The sequence below is a fragment of the Rana temporaria genome, chromosome 1 (genome assembly GCF_905171775.1).
Source record: "Rana temporaria chromosome 1, aRanTem1.1, whole genome shotgun sequence".
NCBI classification, from domain to species: Eukaryota; Metazoa; Chordata; class Amphibia; order Anura; family Ranidae; genus Rana; species Rana temporaria.
In genome coordinates, this window is record NC_053489.1 from 669,104,420 (window position 1) to 669,124,259 (window position 19,840).

At 48.3% G+C, this 19,840-nt stretch overlaps 1 protein-coding gene across 1 annotated transcript in view; it reads right to left on the reverse strand.

Moving 5' to 3' along the window:
• LOC120944519 (proteinase-activated receptor 1-like) overlaps positions 1 to 19,840 on the reverse strand; it is a 60,485-nt gene that overhangs the window by 26,487 nt on the left and 14,158 nt on the right. The window contains exons 2-5 of the mRNA XM_040358555.1: positions 15,929 to 16,086; positions 10,768 to 10,852; positions 6,562 to 6,698; positions 218 to 302 (exon numbers count right to left, since the gene is read on the reverse strand). Coding sequence (XP_040214489.1) covers positions 218 to 302; positions 6,562 to 6,698; positions 10,768 to 10,852; positions 15,929 to 16,086 — 465 coding nt within the window. The remainder of the gene's footprint in view (positions 1 to 217; positions 303 to 6,561; positions 6,699 to 10,767; positions 10,853 to 15,928; positions 16,087 to 19,840) is intronic.

Genomic DNA, 19,840 nt, shown 5'->3' on the forward strand with positions numbered 1-19,840 from the left:
TGTTAGTGAAATTTGACCACACCCAATATTTGATGGGGTTTGGAGGGTGTGTGTGTGGTGCGAAGGGGTTTTGGGGGGTCATGGTTGAGTTCTTGCACCTATTTGCTGAGAAAAAAAGCCCTGTCTTTAGCAGCTAACCAGACCTTGCAAGGAACAAGTCTTAATGAAAACATCCATATCCCTATTAAAAAGAGAGATAAAAAAAAAAGCCTCCCACTTTTGGTCCAGTTGGATAAGTATTCATTCAGTGTGGAACAACACTTAGTCAAACATTTCCTTCCATCATCCAGATGATGTGTATCCTGCAGAGATAATAGGGACAGATTATTATGCAGATGCTATGTCAGACACATGCTATTTGACACAGTTAGATTTGCAGTAAATGAGAGGAAATCTTCCAAATGGAAACACGAGGAACAATAAAAACCTTACAAAGGCCCTAATACCTTCCCTATTCTATCCAAAATCAATAGAATAAAAAACAACTTTTGGCTTAAAGTGGAGGTTCACCCTATAAAAAAATTCTAACACTAGATCCAGCCCAGTTCTGCATATAAAATGACACTGACCTTTTTTTTTTTTCCCCGTAGATAGCGTTTCCGGGTAGGGAATCCCGCGGGAGTGGGCGTTCCTATTGACATGCCAATTGATTGACATGCTAAACGACGGCGCACACAGCGCGTCACGACTTCCTGTAGGAAGCTTGGGTCGGCTCGGCTCTATTCGGCGCCTGCGCACCGGCGCCGAATAGAGCCGAGCCGACCCGAGCTTCTTTCGGGAAGTCGTGACGCGCTGTGTGTGCCGTCGTTTAGCATGTCAATCAATTGGCATGTCAATAGGAATGCCCACTCCCGCGGGATTCCCTACCCGGAAGCCGCGATGAATTCCACGGCTAAACGCTATCTACGGGAAAAAAGGTCAGTGTCATTTTATATGCAGAACTGGGCTGGATCTAGTGTTAGAAATTTTTTATAGGGTGAACCTCCACTTTAAGTTTCACAGAGACGACTCAATCATCGATTTAACAAAACATGGAATACAATAGAAGATTATTAATATTAAGCTTTCCTTGCCCCAATAAATGAAATCTTCACTATTGCAGAGCTCTGGCCTCCAGTATTATCTTTACATCCATCACTTCCGGTTGTGTTGGATACCCGCTATTTAGCAGCTGTTCAGCATACCGTAATGCCCCGTACACACAATCGTATTTCCCATCAGAATAAACTCTAATAGCTGGATTCAGGTAGGTTTACGCCGGCGTATCAGTAGATCTACGGCGTCGCAAATTTAAGCGTATTCTGGAAACCAGATACGCTTAAATTAGGCTAAGATACGAGCGGCGTAAGTCTCCTACGCCGTCGTATCTTAGGGAGCATATTTACGCTGGCCGCTAGGTGGCGCTTCCGTTGAGTTCGGCGTAGAATATGCAAATGACTAGATATGCCGATTCACGAACGTACGTGCGCCCGTCGCAATTAGTTACGCCGTTTACGTTAGAGATACGCCGGCATAAAGATAAAGCTGCTCCATAGGTGGCGCATCCCATGCAAGGTATGGACGTTGGAAGAGGCCTATCTTTTTACGTCGTTTGCGTAAGTCATACGCAAATCAGGCTTGACGTAATTTACGTTCACGTCGAAACGGCGTACTTTGGAGCAATGCACGCTGGGATATGTTCACGGACGGCGCATGCGCCGTTCGTTAAATCACGTCGGGTCACCAGTGATTTACATAAAACACTCCCCCCTGTTCCACATTTGAATTTGGCGCGCTTAGGCCGGCCCATTTACGCTACGCCGCCGTAACTTAGGAGGCAAGTGCTTTGTGAATACAGCACTTGCCTCTCTAACTTACGGCGGCGTAGCGTATATGCCATACGCTACGCCTGCCTAACGTTGCACCTGCCTACCTGAATCCAGCTATAAGACCGCGTACACACGGTCGGTCCAAACCGATGAAAACGGACTGAAGGACCTTTTCATCGGTCCAAACCGATCGTGTGTGGGCCCCATCGGTCCGTTATCCTTCGGTCAAAAATTTTAGAACTTGCTTTAAAATTGAACCGATGGACGCCTAACCGATAGGTAAAAACCGATGGTTAGTATGCAAAAGCATTGGTTAAAAATGCTCAGAATCAAGTCGACGCATGCTTGGAAGACCATCAGTCAGCTTCATCGGACCGCTCTCATCGGATGGACCGACCGTGTGTACGCGGCCTGACGTGTTTTTCAGACGGAATTCTCCTCAAGCTGTCTTTCATACACACGGACACACCGAATTCCGACCGTCAAAAACACGTTGACATACAACACTAAGACGAGCCTAGGATAGTGAAGTTCAATGCTTCCGAGCATGAGTTGGATTGTGCCTGAGCGTGCATATTTTTTTTCTCCGTCGGAATTCCATACCGACAAACGTTGGAAAAAAAGAGCACATGTTCTCTTTCTAATGCCGAGTAAAACAAGGTCGGAATTTCCGATGGAAAAAGTCAGACTTTTTCCATCGGATATTTCGACCGTGTGTGTGCCCCATCTGAGTTTTTCCGTTGGAAGTTCCAACGGAAAAAAATTCTATTGGAAATTCAGTTTGTCTGTATGGAATTCCGACAGAGAAAAAACTACGCATGCTCTGAAACAATTTGACGCATGCTCGGAAGCATTGAACTTCATTATTCTAGGCCCGTCGTAGTGATGTACGTTTCGACGGTCGGAATTTGGTGTGTGCGTGTGTATGCAAGACAGCTTGAGCGGAATTCCGTCGGAAGGACACGTCGGAGTTTATTCCGATCCTTTACGGGGCATAAGAAAAAATTCCGTCTGACTTTTTCCATCGGAAATTCCGACCGTGTGTACGTGGCATAGGACTGTCCCAGTATATGAACCAAATCTCATAGTTCTGCTGGTCCAGGATAAGCCTCACCATAAAAGTGAATAAGTCCTGCTGGTCTAAGCTTTCTTAGCTAGATTCAGAGAGACTGGCTTAACTGTGAGCCGGCGTAGCGTATCGAATATACGGTACGCCGCCGTAAGTCAGAGAGGCAAGTGCTGTATTCACAAAGCACTTGCCTCCTAAGTTACGGTGGCGTAGCGTAAATGGGCCGGCGTACGCGCGCCTAATTCAAATGTGGAACAGGGGGTGTGTTTTATGTTAATGACTAGTGATCCGACGTGATTGACGTTTTTAATGAACGGCGCATGCGCCGTTCGTGGACATATCCCAGTGTGCATTGCTCCAAAGTACGCTGCAAGGACATATTGGTTTCGACGTGAACGTGAATTTTTTTTTTCAAATTTCGACACAGGAACGACGGCCATACTTAACATTGGCTAGGCCAGCTATTTGTTCGACTAACTTTACGCCGGAAAAAGTCTTACGTAAACGACGTAAAAAAAATGCGCCGGGCGCACGTACGTTTCTGAATTGGCGTATCTAGTCATTTGCATATTCTACGCCGAACTCAGCGGAAGCGCCACCTAGCGGCCAGCGTAAATATGCACCCTAAGATACGACGGCGTAGGAGACTTACGCCGCTCGTATCTTAGCCTAATTTAAGCGTATCTGGTTTCCAGAATACGCTTACATTTACGACGGCGTCGATTCAGGGTTACGCCGGCGTATCTACTGATACACCTGCATAACTGTCTCTGAATCTAGCTATCTGTCTTTTTTCATCCCATTGATGCCTAAACAAGTTTTTCTCCCATGGACACCTGGGTATTTTTTCCCTGACATCGGGGCGTTTTTTCCCATGGACAAAATGTAGAGTCATGCCGCATACACACGACCGTTTTTCGGGTTCTAAAAAATGACGTTTTTTTTTTATTTCATTAAAAACAATCGTGTGTGGGCTTCAGAGCTTTTTTCGGGTTCTGAAAAACGTCCACTTTTTTTTTTCGAACACGCTCTATTTTTTCACGACGTTTTTAACGTTGTCGTTCTTTGTGTTATAAAAAATGGTCGTGTGTGGGCTTTAACGACGTGAAAAATCCACGCATGCTCAGAAGCAAGTGATGAGACGGGAGCGCTCGTTCTGGTAAAACTACCGTTCATAATGGAGTAAGCACATTCATCACGCTGTAACAGACAGAAAAGCGTAAATCGTCTTTTACTAACACGGAATCAGCTAAAGCAGCCCAAAGGGTGGCGCCATCCGAATAGAACTTCCCCTTTATAGTGCCGTCGTACGTGTTGTACGTCACCGCGCTTTGCGAGAGCATTTTATTTTCCACGATCGTGTGTAGGCAACATCGTTTTAATGATCAAGTTGAAAAAAAACTTTGGCCCGGATTCACGTAGAAGCGCGCATCTTTGTGCGGGCGTAACGTATCATATTTACGTTACGCCTCCGCAACTTTGACAGGCAAGTGCTGTATTCTCAAACCAAAGTTGCGGCGGCGTAGCGTAAATAGGCCGGCGTAAGCCTGCCTAATTCAAATGTGGAAGATGTGGGCGTGTGTTATGTAAATTTAATGTGACCCCACGTAAATGACGCTTTTTACGAACGGCGCATGTGCCGTCCGTGAAAGTATCCCAGTGCGCATGCTCCAAATTAACCCGCAAGAAGCCAATGCTTTTGACGTGAACGTAAATGACGCACAGCCCTATTCGCGACCGACTTACGCAAATGGCGTAAAACGTGAAAATTTTTACGCTGTTCAGACGTCCATACTTAACATTGCTACGCCTCATCTGCGCCTCATATAGCAGGGGTAACTTTACGCCGGGAAAAAGCCTAACGTAAACGGCGTATCTGTACTGCGGCGGCCGGGCGTACGTTCGTGAATTGGCGTATCGAGCTGATTTACATATTTCTAGGCGTAAATCAGCGTACGCGCCCCTAGCGGCAAGCGTAAATATGCAGTTAAGATACGACGGCGTAGGAGACTTACGCTGGTCGTATCTTATACAAATTCTGGCGTATCTGATTGTTTGAATCAGGCGCCAAGATACAATGGCTCAGACTCAGAGATACGACGGCGTATCTCCTACGAGAATCTGGGCCTTTGTTTTTTCTAGAGCCTGAAAAACACTGGGCTAGATTCACATAGATTAGCGGATCTCTATGTGATTTACGATCCGCCGGCGCACTTTTGCGAGGTTAGTGCAGTATTCACAAAGCACTTACCTCCAAACTTGCGCCGGCGGATCGTAACTCCCCCGGCGGAATTCAAATTCCGCGGCTAGGGGGAGTGTACAATTTAAATCAGGCGCGTTCCCGCGCCGATTTAACTGCGCATGCTCCGCCGGCGATATTTCCCAGTGCGCATGCTCCAAATGACGTCGCTAGGACGTCATTGTTTTCGGCGGCAACGAAAATTCCGGCCATCCGTATTCCCGACCGACCTACGCAAACGACGTAAAAATTTGAAACTCGGCGCGGGAACGACGGCCATACTTAACATTAGCTACCCCTCATATAGCAGGGGTAACTATCCGCCGGAAAAAGCCGAAAGCAAACGACGTAAAAAAAAAGCGACGGGCGGGCGTTCGTTTCTGAATCGGCGGAAATCGGAATTTGCATATTCCTCACGTAAAAAACCGAAGCGCCACCTAGCGGCCGGCGGGATATTGCAGCCTAAGATCCGACGGTGTAAGTCACTTACACCAGTCAGATCTAAGGGAGATCTATGCGTAACTGATTCTTATGAATCAGTCGCATAGATCCGACCGTCGGATCTCAGGCCCCGTACACACGATAGAATCCATCCGCTGAAAAATCCCAGCGAATGGGTTTCAGCGGATAGATCCTATGGTGTGTACACTCCAGCGGATCTGTTTCCGCGGATATTTATCCCCTGGGATGGATTCCAGCAGATCGAATATTTGCTGACATGCCAAACAAATCTATCTGCTGGAATCCATCCCAACGGATGGATCCGCTGGTCTGTATAGACTCACCGGATCCATCCGTCCGAAGGGATCCCCCGCATGCGTCGTAATGATTCGACGCATGCGTGGAATTCCTTATATGACAGCGTCGCGCACGTCATAATCGCGGCGACGGCGCGACACGTCATCGCCAGAGGATTTCGGCGCGGATTTCAATGCGATGGTGAGTACACTCCATCGCATAAAAATCCGCGGAAATCCTCGAGAGGATTTATCCGTGGAAACGGTCCGCTGGACCGTATCCGCAGGGGAAAATCCTCCCGTGTGTATGGGGCCTCAGAGATACGACGCCGTATCAGGAGATACGCCGTCGTATCTCTTTGTGAATCTGGCCCATTGTTTTTTACAACCCGAAAAATGATCGTGTGTACGCGGCATCAGAAGGGGGTGTGTCTGTCTTCCTAAAAAATTCAAGCTGCAGATATGAGTGTGAAAAAAAAATGGCCAGTGGCACCAAAGCTTGATGGCACAATTTGTGCTTCTTTTTCCCCAACACTGTGCTGCATTGCTATGAAAGGTAAGAAAAGGGTAAAAAAAAAAAAAAACTGTGCAAACCAAAAAGACTTCACAATACCACCCCATATTCCCTGGACCCTATCCTTATATTATAGTTTTCTCTAAAAAAAATTCAGATGACATGGAGTCTGGTATCAATGGAGAAGCACTCACTTCCCTTGAACTCAGCCTCAAGCAAATCTTCTTTAGATGTGACTTTTCTTTAATCAATAGCTCCAGACCCTTATGGGAAAGGTCAATTTCCAATCCGTTGGTACCTTGAACATAGCTATTACAACTGCAGATGAGACCTGTTGGGATAAAAATCTGATCAGTGACCATCCTAAGTAAGTTGGCTAAAATCCTGATGTATTTTTCTGGAACAGAAACCTGGATAGATATTTTCACTCGTACATTTATATTTCTTTACGACATCTCAGGAGAGCCATAATTGGTAGAGCTGAGCTAGGGTTCAGCCCTTAACCTCCACGGACCAGTTTCAGCAGACATGTTCGGTCGCGTGTACGGCCGACCGGACAGGTTTCCAGCGGACATTTGTCCAGCCGACCGTTTTCCAGCGGACAAATGTTTCTTAGCATGCTAAGAAACATGTCCGCTGGAAGCCTGTACCGGACTCACCGGACATGTCCGCTCGGCCGCCATCCCTCGCATGCGTCAAAGTGATTCGACGCATGCGTGGAAGCATTGATCTTCCAGGGCCGCGCACGTCGCCGCGTAATCGGCGCGGCCACGTCACCGCGTATCGTGTACGCGCGGATTTCTGTCTGATGGTGTGTACAACCATCAGACAGAAATCTCTGGGCGGACAAGTCCGCTGAAAACGGTCCGGCGGACCGATTTCAGCGGACAGTCCGTCCGTGTGTACGAGGCCTGAACGTTAGCTGTCATTGCTGGGCCAATGAGCTACAGGAAGGAGATTCACTGCACCAGAGCTGCATGCGCAGCATACAAAATGTCGGGGATGCTTGTGACGCCATTAATAAATGGGGACACGTGGCTATATTTGGTTAATGACACCACTGACCTAATTTGGTCACTTAGCCATATTGGGTTAATGGCACTGATTTATTATGGCCTTATACCAATATTAGGTCAATGGTGTTATTTACCTAATAAGTGCCCATATTAACTACCGTATTTATCGGCATATACCGCGCACTTTTTTGCCCTGAAAATCAGGGCAAAATCGTGGGTGCGCGGTATACGCCGATACCCGCTTTCCCGCGCCGAGTTTGAATACTGCGCCGACATATACCGAGCGCAGTACACTCAGGTATAGTCGGCCAGTCTCGGCTCCTTCCGCGCTCACGTCCTGGACGTACAGGACGTCAGCGCGAGAGTTGCCGAGCCTGCCCGACAATACACGAGTGTACAGCGCTCTGTATATGTCGGCGCAGTATTCAAACTCGGCGCGGGAAACGAGCGGGGAGGACGCGAGGACGCCGCAGAAGGACGCCGGACCCGACGAAGAGGGCACCCGAAGCCGCAGACGGACGCCCGACCCGACGAAGAGGACACCCGAAGCCGCAGAAGGACGCCGGACCCGACGAAGAGGACACCCGAAGCCGCAGAAGGACACCGGACCCGACGAAGAGGACACCCGAAGCCGCAGACGGACGCCGGACCCGACGAGGCCGCCGATGGACGCCGCGCAAGACACCAAAACTGTAAGTACAAAAAAAACTTTTTTTCCACAGGATTCGGGCAACTTTAGGGGTGCGCAGTATACGCGGGAGCGCGCTATACCGCGATAAATACGGTAGTTGCCGACCAGCCGCCGTCGTTTTACGGCGGCAGGTCGGCTCAACTGCGCGAGAGCCCGTAGCTCTATGTCGGCTCTCGTGCAGGCCACTAGGAGCCGGGCACCCGCGATCGCTCGTTACAGAGCGAGGACCGGGAGCTGTGTGTGTAAACACACAGCTCCCGGTCCTGTCAGGGGGAGAAATGCCTGACCGTCTGTTCAGAAAATGTATGAATAGCGATCAGTCATTTCCCCTAGTAAGTCCACCCCCCCTACAGTTAGAACACACCCAGGGAACATACTTAACCCCTTCCCCGCCCCCTTAGTGTTAACCCCCTTACTGCCAGTAGCATTTTTATAGTAATCCGATGCATTTTTATAGCACTGATCGCTATAAAAATGCCAATGGTCCGAAAAATGTGTCAAAATTGTCCGATGTGTCCGCCATAATGTCGCAGTCACAAAAAAAATCGCTGATCGCCGCCAGTAGTAGTAAAAAATAAATAATTAATAAAAATGCAATAAAACTATCCCCTATTTTGTAAACGCTATAAATTTTGCGCAAACCAATCGATAAACGCTTTTTGCAAAATTTTTTTTAGCAAAAATATGTAGAAGAATACGTATCGGCCTAAACTGAGGAAAAACATTTTTTTTATATATTTTTGGGGGATATTTATTATAGCAAAAAGTAAAAAATATTGCATTTTTTTTCAAAATTGTCGCTCTATTTTTGTTTATAGCGCAAAAAATAAAAACCGCAGAGGTGATCAAATACCACCAAAAGAAAGCTCTATTTGTGGGAAAAAAAGGACGCCAATTTTGTTTGGGAGCCACGTCGCACCACCGCGCAATTGTCAGTTAAAGCGACGCAGTGCCGAATCGCAAAAACTGGCCGGGTCCTTTAGCTGCCTAAAGGTCTGGGTCTTAAGTGGTTAAGGAAGACTCTGAGAAGCAAGGAGCAGCCTGCATGAAAAATGAATACCCCCCAATGAAGGTCTTAGGAGCAAATCTGAAAATCCTAATTAAAAAATTATTATTGCTGTGTGCACAACGAGTGCAGTGTGCAATACAAAGGAAAACCATAGTAAATAGAATACAATTTTATACTGAATTTACAATTTTCTTTACAAACCACCACATGGTGATCTATATCACTGGCTGTTTGAAAACACCCATATCCTTAGTGCCGGTTCACACTACAGCGACATGAAAGTCGGCACGACTTTGCGAGGCAACTTGAGGCAACTTCAAGTCGCCTCCAGGACAGGCAACTTTGCCAGTGGCCAATCAAACAATAATCAGCTTTGTGGGAGGGAGGGGTTTGCCTGAGAAAACTATTTTCTCTTCCTGTAAAGTTGCTTCAGTTAACCACTTAAGCCCCGGACCATTTTGTTGCTAAATGCCCAGGCCAGGTTTTGCGATTCGGCACTGCGTCGTTTTAACAGACAATTGCGCGGTCGTGCGACGTGGCTCCCAAACAAAATAGGCGTATTTTTTTTCCCACAAATAGAGCTTTCTTTTGGTGGTATTTGATCACCTCTGCGGTTTTTATTTTTTGCGATATAAACAAAAATAGAGCGACAATTTTGAAAAAAATTCAATATTTTTTACTTTTTGCTATAATAAATATCCCCCAAAAATATATAAAAAAAAATGTTTTCCTCAGTTTAGGCCGATACGTATTCTTCTACCTATTTTTGGTAAAAAAAAAATCGCAATAAGCGTTTATCGATTGGTTTGCGCAAAATTTATAGCGTTTACAAAATAGGGGATAGTTTTATTGCATTTTTATTAACTTTCTTTTTTTTACTACTAATGGCGGCGATCAGCGATTTTTTTCGTGATTGCGACATTATGGCGGACACTTCGGACAATTTTGACATATTTTTGGGACCATTGTCATTTTCACAGCAAAAAATGCATTTAAATTGCATTGTTTATTGTGAAAATGACAGTTGCAGTTTGGGAGTTACCCACAGGGGGCGCTGAAGGAGTTAGGGTTCACCTAGTGTGTGTTTACAACTGTAGGGGGTGTGGCTGTAGGTCTGACGTCATCGATCGAGTCTCCCTATAAAAGGGATCACTCGATCGATGCAGCCGCCACAGTGAAGCACGGGGAAGCCGTGTTTACATACGGCTCTCCCCGTTCTTCAGCTCCGGGGAGCGATCGCGAGGGGGTGGCTAGAAACGAATAGCCGCGCACTCATCCCGGATCGCTCCCCGCGGGTTACCGACCACCGCATGTACCGGGGGGGGGTCCCGATCGGACCCGCGGAAAGGCGGGGACGTACATGTACGCCCATATGCCTGTACTTGCCATTCTGTGGACGTACATGTACATGCGGCGGGCGTTAACCAGTTAAGACAGTGATCTGACTTTGGAGGCGACTTCCATGGAAATCAATGGATACAAGTTGCCTAGAAGTCGCCTTGAAGTAGTACAGGAACCTTTTTTGAAGTCGGGGCAACTTCAGTAGTGTACATTAAGACGGCTCTCATTCACTTCAATTGAATTTCTCATGTCGCGCGACTTGGGGCGCCACAAGCCGAATCCCAGGTCGCGGTTGTGTGAACCGGCACTTACTGTGAAGGGAGATTAAAAAGTAGCCTCCTACCTTTGTTCCACTTTATTAAGTATTGCTTTAGCCTGGAAAGACACTTGGTCCCACTTGTCACTCCAGTACCTGGATGATGTTTATCCTGACAAAAAACAAGGACATATTATTATGTAATGTTGGGGGGGTGTTAGCGCAGTGGTAAAATCATTTGTAGTGAGTCCATCCCAGTCTAAACTGTGGCTTTAAAGCTTGCCACCCCACTTTTATTAAACACATTTTAAGTTTACCAGAAAAAAATTGCCCATACATGGAATTTTCACCACCAAAAACAGGTATTGGAAAACAGTGCCAAGCCACATGACTCTGGGCCATATTCCCGTAGATTTTGGGCGGGCGTCGCGTAAGCCATTTACACTACGCCGCCCCAACCTACAGGAGCAAGTGCTGTATTCCCCAAACACTTGCTCCGTAGTTTGGGGCGGCGTAGTATAATTGGCCCGGCGTATCCCCGCGTAACTCCAAGGGGGCGGCATGTATTTAAATTAAGCGCGCCCCCGATTTGAACGAACTGCGCATGCGCCGGGCTTAAAATTGCCAAGTGCGCATGCTCCAGTTCTCGGCGGAAAACGTCAATGACGCCGACGTGTGCGTCATTGACGTAAAGTCGTATTCAAGAACGACTTAGGGAAACGACGTACCCGACGGGAAAAGATGACGCGGATCCGACGCCATACTTAACATGGCGTACGTGGGACTGGCGTAAGGTTACCCCTCATATAGCAGGGGTAACCTTGCGCTTACGCAAACGGCGTTAGCGACGGTTACGCGACGCAAATTCGTTTGGGAATCGGCGTATCAGGCTCATTTGCATAAACAAATGAGACCTGAATGTAAACGCCACCTAGCGGCCGGCTGGGTAATTACATTTAAGATCCGACAGTGTAAGTGACTTACACATGTCGGATCTTAAGCGTATCTATGCGAAAATGATTCTAAGAATCACTCGCATAGATACGCGGGCCAAAAAAGAGACATACGATGGAGTATCCTGAGATACTCCATCGTAACTATACTCAGAATATGGCCCTCCGTCTTCAACAGTGCCACTGCTTTAATTAGAACTGCACTGCATCTGAGCACCACACACCAAAAATGCTACACAATTATTTTTTAATATTCATAGCAAACTCCTCCACCCATCCATGTCTCCATGCTTTATTTCTGGGAGTGGCCATCTTGAGTGAGGGCAGATGATTCATGTAGCATTATTTTTTAAATATTAAACAATATGTTTACTATGCTTCAGTTTGTGAATAAATGGGAAGCTCTGTACAGAGCTATTCTTGTCCATTAGTTCTTTGCTGCTGAGGCTGCAGAGCTGGAGATTGAGGGCTATGGGGCAGATTCATCAAAGAGATACAACGGCGGATCTCCTGATCCGCCATCATATCTCTGAGTCCAGCCGGTCGGATCTATGAGGCTGATTCATAGAATCAGATTCCGCATAGATCTCCCTTAGATCCGACTGGTGTAAGTGACTTACACCAGTCGAATCTTAGGCTGCAATCTACCGCCGGCCGCTAGGTGTCGTCGCTTTTTTTTACGCGTCGGATATGCAAATGAGGAGAACCGCCGATTCAAGTCCGTACGCCCGCCCGTCGCTTGTTTTTTAACGTCGTTTGCATTCGGCTTTTTCCGGCGGATAGCTACTCCTGCTATATGAGGGGTAGCTAATGTTAAGTATGGCCGTCGTTTCCAGCGCCGAGATTCAAATTTTTACGTCGTTTGCGTAAGTCGATCGGGAATACGGATGGCCGCAATTGACGTAGCCGACGCAAACAATGACGTCCTAGCGACGTCATTTGGAGCATGCGCACTGGCAAATTTCGCCGGCGGCGCATGCGCAGTTAAATCGGCGTGGGAACGCGCCTGATTTAAATTGTACACTCCCCCTAGCCGCGGAATTTGCATTCCGCCAGGGGAGTTACGATCCGACGGTGCAATTTTCGAGGTAAGCGCTTGATGAATACTGCACTAGCCTCGCTAAATTGCACCGGCGGATCATAAAACACGTAGATCGAGCGGATCTAAAGATCCGCTGATCTACATGAATCTGGCTCTATGTCTTCAATCTGCTTTCACTGTCTCAAAGGCGAAACGCAGAGGTCTGATTTGACCCTTGATATTTCACCAAAGCCCCCCCCCCACCCAACAGGGCTGCTAAAGACATTGTAAAAAAAAAACAATTTAAAAAATCAAACCGTAAAATAAAAATAAATAAATAAAATGGTATTTAAAAAAAAAAAAAAACGACTGGCCCCATCCACTGCTCTACTGACCCCGTCCACTGCCCTATGGACACCATCCAATGCTCTATTGAACTAGAAGTCTACTGCTCTACTGACACTGTCCACTGCCCTACTGACACCATTTACTGCTCTGCTGACCTGTCCTCTGCTCTATTGACACCGTCCACTGTTCTATTGACCCCATCCACTGCTCTACTGGCAAGGTCTACTACCATATTGATGCCATCCACTGCTCTGCTGATTGACACCATCCATTGTCCTACTGACTCCAACCTCTGCCCTTCTGACACCATTCAATGCTCTGCTGACTGACACTGTCCACTGCTCAGCTGACACCTCCACTGCTATACTGACACCGTCCACTGCCCTACTGACACCGTCCACTGCACTACTGACACCATCCACTGCCCTTCTGACACCATTCACTGCCCTACTGACACCGTCCACTGCCCTACTGACACCATCCACTGCTCTACTGACACCATCCACTGCCCTACTGACACCATCCACTGCTCTACTGACACCATCCACTGCTCTACTGACATCGTCCACTGCCCTACTGACATCGTCCACTGCCCTACTGACACCATCCACTGCCCTACTGACATCGTCCACTGCCCTACTGACATCGTCCACTGCCCTACTGACATCGTCCACTGCCCTACTGACACCATCCACTGCCCTACTGACATCGTCCACTGCCCTACTGACATCGTCCACTGCCCTACTGACATCGTCCACTGCCCTACTGACACCATCCACTGCCCTACTGACACCGTCCACTGCTACTGACACCGTCCACTGCCCTACTGACACCATTCACTGCCCCACTGACACTGTCCACTGCCCTACTGACACCGTCCATTGCCCTTCTGACACCATTCACTGTTCTTCTGACCCCATCCACTGCCCTACTGACACCGTCCACTGCCCTACTGACACCATCCACTGCCCTACTGACATCGTCCACTGCCCTACTGACACCATCCACTGCCCTACTGACACCATCCACTGCCCTACTGACACCATTCACTGCTCTTCTGACCCCGTCCACTGCCCTACTGACACCATTCACTGCTCCCACTGACACCGTCCACTGCCCTACTGACACCGTCCACTGCCCTACTGACACCATCCACTGCCCTACTGACACCATTCACTGCCCTACTGACACTGTCCACTGCCCTACTGACATCGTCCACTGCCCAACTGACACTGTCCACTGCCCTACTGACACCATCCACTGCCCTACTGACACCATTCACTGCTCTTCTGACCCCGTCCACTGCCCTACTGACACCATTGACTGCTCTTCTGACCCAATCCTCTGCCCCTCTGACACCATTCAATGCTCTACTGACTGACACTGTCCACTGTTCAGCTGACACCTCCACTGCTTTACTGACACCATCCACTGCTCTGCTGACACCATCCACTGCTCTACTGACACCATCCACTGCTCTACTGACAACGTCCACTGCTCTACTGACACCATCCACTGCTCTCCTGACTGGCACTGTCCACTTTCAAGTTTTTCTTACTATTTAGTTAGCCCTAATTATATTTTTTCTTAAATAGTGCCGTACCCAGTGATCTTAGATCTATTTTGTGTTGGTCAGGTAGACCTCCACCTCTCAAAGGTTGCCTGACCCCGCTCCAGGGTATTCAGAAGAATTGTAGAGGTATGTCAAAATGTGGGCAGTTTCTCCAAAATCTTTTGAATTATCTTCTTAATATGTGAATCAAGATCTGAAATAACTTTTTAGCCACTTAGAGTATCTTGGTGTGCGGTGGAATCATTAGGAGGTAGTAGGGCGGCCCCAGGTGAACTTTTGCATTGGGGCCCAAAAGCTCCAAGCTACAGTACATCTCTGTGTATGATTATGATTAAGATTATGTTGTACTGGGGAGCTGTCAAGTCAGACAATTTTTTTTTTTTTTTTTTAGAGGACAATGGCCCAGATTCAAGAAGCAATTGCGCCTGTGTAACCATAGGTTACACAGCGCAATTGCTTACTTGCTCCGGCGCTGTTGCTGCCGAACATCGTAACACCGACTGCAGCCTAAAATCTGCGTGGCATAAGGCTCTTATGCCACGCATATCTTAGGCTGCATTCTTGCGATGACCGCTAGGGGGCGCTCCCATTGTGCTCAGTGTATAGTATGCAAATTGCATACTAACACCGATTCACAATGTTGCGCGAGCCCTGCGTACGCAAGTTACGTCGTTTCCGTACGGCGTGTTTAGCGTAAGGCTGCCCCTTCTAATAGTAGGGGCAGCCAATGCTAAAGTATACCCGTCGTTCCCGCGTCGCAAAATTTGAATTTCACGTCGTTTGCGTAAGTGATTCGTGAATGGTGCTGGACGCCATTCACGTTCACTTGGAAGCAAATGACGTCCTTGCGACGTCATTTGCCGCAATGCACGTCGGGAAAGTTTCCCGACGGAGCATGCGCTCTACGCTCGGCGCGGGAGCGCGCCTAATTTAAATGATTCCCGCCCCCTACGGGATCATTTAAATTGCGTGCTCTAGCGCCGGGCAATTTTGCCGGCGGGCCCCTGCAATTCACGGAGCTTCTGCTCCATGAATCAAGGGCAGCAGAGCAAATTTGCGGGGGCGCAGGGCAAAATCTTTGCCCTGCGCCTCCGTAAATAATGCGCAGATCTCTTTGAATCCGGGCCAATATTTATATCATTTAATCCCCTGTGTGCTATTAACTAATTAGTTGCTTGGGACCGACACAGGGCTTCCAATGCAGTTTGCGTTCCTGCGCAATTCTGGTGTGAAGGGAAAAAATGTGTATAAGATAGTGTGCACCAAAACACCCTTTCATCCCCATATTCCAAGTCGCTCTAAAAATCTAAATCCAGGTGATGCCGAGGCTGATATCATTGAGGAGGCACTCACTTTTCTTGACTCCTGCCCCAGAGCAACGCAAATCTCCTTTAGATGCAACTTTGTTGCAGCCGATAGCTTCGGGTTTCTGTGAGAAAGGTCCGAGTCACAAGGACCGCTCTGAAATCCTTGGATACCGGTATTATTGCTAATACCGTTGCAGATCAGACCTGTAGGGATAAAAATCATATCAATGACCATCCTAAGTAAGTTCGCCAAAATCCCAATGTACCGTATTTTCCGGCGTATAAGACGACTTTTTGCATCTAAAATCATGCCCCAAAAGTCGGGGGTTGTCTTATACGCCGGGTACCTGTCTGTCAGAAGGCAGCCATCCATTATTCAAAAGCCGCGCCTCCTCCTCAGACTGTTCCGTGATAGGCGGAACACTAATTTTCCTAGCAGAGCCTCTGTTCAGTGTTCCACCTATCACGGATGCCTTCTCATCCTCGGCCTTGGACGAGAGGACATCCGTGATAGGCGGAACACTGAACGGAGGCTCTGCTGGGAAAATTAGTGTTCCGCCTATCACGGAACAGCCTGAGGAGGAGGCGTGGCTTTTGAATAATGGACGCCCGCAGCCTGAGAAACTCTGCAAACAGGAGAAGGTAGGAAGATCGTCGAGGCAGGTTTACTGGCACAGTGAGGCAGGCATAATGGCACAGTGAGGCAGGTATACTGGCACAGTGAGGCAGGCATACTGGCACAGTGAGGTAGGCATACTGGCACAGTGAGGCAGATATACTGGCACAGTGAGGCAGGCATACTGGCACAGTGAGGCAGGCATACTGGCACAGTGAGGCATGTATAATGGCACAGTGAGGCATGTATAATGGCACAGTGAGGCATGTATAATGGCACAGTGAGGAATGTATAATGGCACAGTGAGGCATGTATAATGGCACAGTGAGGGGTTGTCTTATACAGCGAGTATATCCCAAAACCAGCATTTTAGCTGGAAAATTAGGGGGTCGTCTTATACGCCGGCAAATGCCTTCTCATCCTCGGACAAGAGGACATCCGTGATAGGTGGAACACTGAACAGAGGCTCTGCTGGGGAAATTAGTGTTCTGCCTATCACGGAACAGCCTGAGGAGGAGGCGCGGCTTTTGAATAATGGACGCCCGCAGCCTGAGAAACTCTGCAAACAGGAGAAGGTAGGAAGATCGTCGAGGCAGGTTTACTGGCACAGTGAGGCAGGCATACTGGCACAGTGAGGCAGGCATAATGGCACAGTGAGGCAGGCATACTGGCACAGTGAGGTAGGCATACTGGCACAGTGAGGCAGATATACTGGCACAGTGAGGCAGGCATACTGGCACAGTGAGGCAGGCATACTGGCACAGTGAGGCATGTATAATGGCACAATGAGGCATGTATAATGGCACAGTGAGGGGTCGTCTTATACAGCGAGTATATCCCAAAACCAGCATTTTAGCTGGAAAATTAGGGGGTCGTCTTATACGCCGGCAAATGCCTTCTCATCCTCGGCCTCGGACAAGAGGACATCCGTGATAGGCGGAACACTGAACAGAGGCTCTGCTGGGAAAATTAGTGTTCTGCCTATCACGGAACAGCCTGAGGAGGAGGTGCAGCTTTTGAATAATGGACGCCCGCAGCCTGAGAAACTCTGCAAACAGGAGAAGGTAGGAAGATCGTCGAGGCAGGTTTACTGGCACAGTGAGGCAGGCATAATAGCACAGTGAGGCAGGCATAATCTCACAGTGAGGCAGGCATACTGGCAAAGTGAGGCAGGCATAATGGCACAGTGAGGCAGGCATACTGGCACAGTGAGGCAGGTATAATGGCACAATGAGGCATGTATAATGGCACAGTGAGGCATGTATAATGGCACAGTGAGGGGTCGTCTTATACAGCGAGTATATCCCAAAACCAGCATTTTAGCTGGAAAATTAGGGGGTCGTCTTATACGCCCAGTCGTCTTATACGCCGGCAAATGCCTTCTCATCCTCATCCTCGGACGAGAGGACATCCGTGATAGGCGGAACACTGAACAGAGGCTCTGCTGGGAAAATTAGTGTTCCGCCTATCACGGAACAGCCTGAGGAGGAGGCGCGGCTTTTGAATAATGGACGCCCGCAGCCTAAGAAACTCTGCAAACAGGAGAAGGTAGGAAAATCGTCGAGGCAGGCATACTGGCACAGTGAGGCAGGCATAATGGCACAGTGAGGCAGGCATAATCTCACAGTGAGGCAGGCATAATGGCACAGTGAGGCAGGCATAATGGCACAGTGAGGCAGGCATAATGGCACAGTGAGGCAGGCATAATGGCACAGTGAGGCAGGCATAATGGCACAGTGAGGCAGGCATAATGGCACAGTGAGGTAGGCATACTGGCACAGTGAGGCAGATATACTGGCACAGTGAGGCAGGCATACTGGCACAGTGAGGCAGGCATACTGGCACAGTGAGGCATGTATAATGGCACAGTGAGGCATGTATAATGGCACAATGATGCATGTATAATGGCACAGTGAGGCATGTATAATGGCACAGTGAGGGGTCGTCTTATACAGCGAGTATATCCCAAAACCAGCATTTTAGCTGGAAAATTAGGGGGTCGTCTTATACGCCGGCAAATGCCTTCTCATCCTCGGACAAGAGGACATCCGTGATAGGTGGAACACTGAACAGAGGCCCTGCTGGGGAAATTAGTGTTCTGCCTATCACGGAACAGCCTGAGGAGGAGGCGTGGCTTTTGAATAATGGACGCCCGCAGCCTGAGAAACTCTGCAAACAGGAGAAGGTAGGAAGATCGTCGAGGCAGGCATACTGGCACAGTGAGGCAGGCATACTGGCACAGTGAGGCAGGCATAATGGCACAGTGAGGCAGGCATACTGGCACAGTGAGGTAGGCATACTGGCACAGTGAGGCAGATATACTGGCACAGTGAGGCAGGCATACTGGCACAGTGAGGCAGGCATACTGGCACAGTGAGGCATGTATAATGGCACAATGAGGCATGTATAATGGCACAGTGAGGGGTCGTCTTATACAGCGAGTATATCCCAAAACCAGCATTTTAGCTGGAAAATTAGGGGGTCGTCTTATACGCCCAGTCGTCTTATACGCCGGCAAATGCCTTCTCATCCTCAGCCTCGGACAAGAGGACATCCCTGATAGGCGGAACACTGAACAGAGGCTCTGCTGGGGAAATTAGTGTTCCGCCTATCACGGAACAGCCTGAGGAGGAGGCGCGGCTTTTGAATAATGTACACCCGCAGCCTGAGAAACTCTGCAAACAGGAGAAGGTAGGAAAATCGTCGAGGCAGGTTTACTGGCACAGTGAGGCAGGCATAATGGCACAGTGAGGCAGGCATAATGGCACAGTGAGGCAGGCATAATGGCACAGTGAGGCAGGCATACTGGCACAGGGAGGCAGGCATACTGGCACAGTGAGGCATGTATAATGACACAATGAGGCATGTATAATGGCACAGTGAGGCATGTATAATGGCACAGTGAGGGGTCGTCTTATGCAGCGAGTATATCCCAAAACCAGCATTTTAGCTGGAAAATTAGGGGGGTCGTCTTATACGCCCAGTCGTCTTATACGCCGGCAAATACGGTATTTTTTCGGACTGATACAAGTGTAGATATTCACACTCACACACCTATATTTCTTCAAAATGGAATGCCTAGGCGTGGTAAGACCTCAACCATCTCAACCATCTGTGACGCATGACGTTTACCAGATGTGACGTATCGATACTGACAAGTGACTGAGTGAGAGCGAGACATAGAGGTTGCATCGTGGGTCAGCCGTGACCACAATACACCGCTACAGTTTGCTAACAGGAGATTGCCTCTTATGCTGATTGTGATTGGATTGGATTGGAGTTTAATGGTTGAAGATTTTGTTTTTTACGATACATTTTTTGACGTTATTACACTACAGGGGG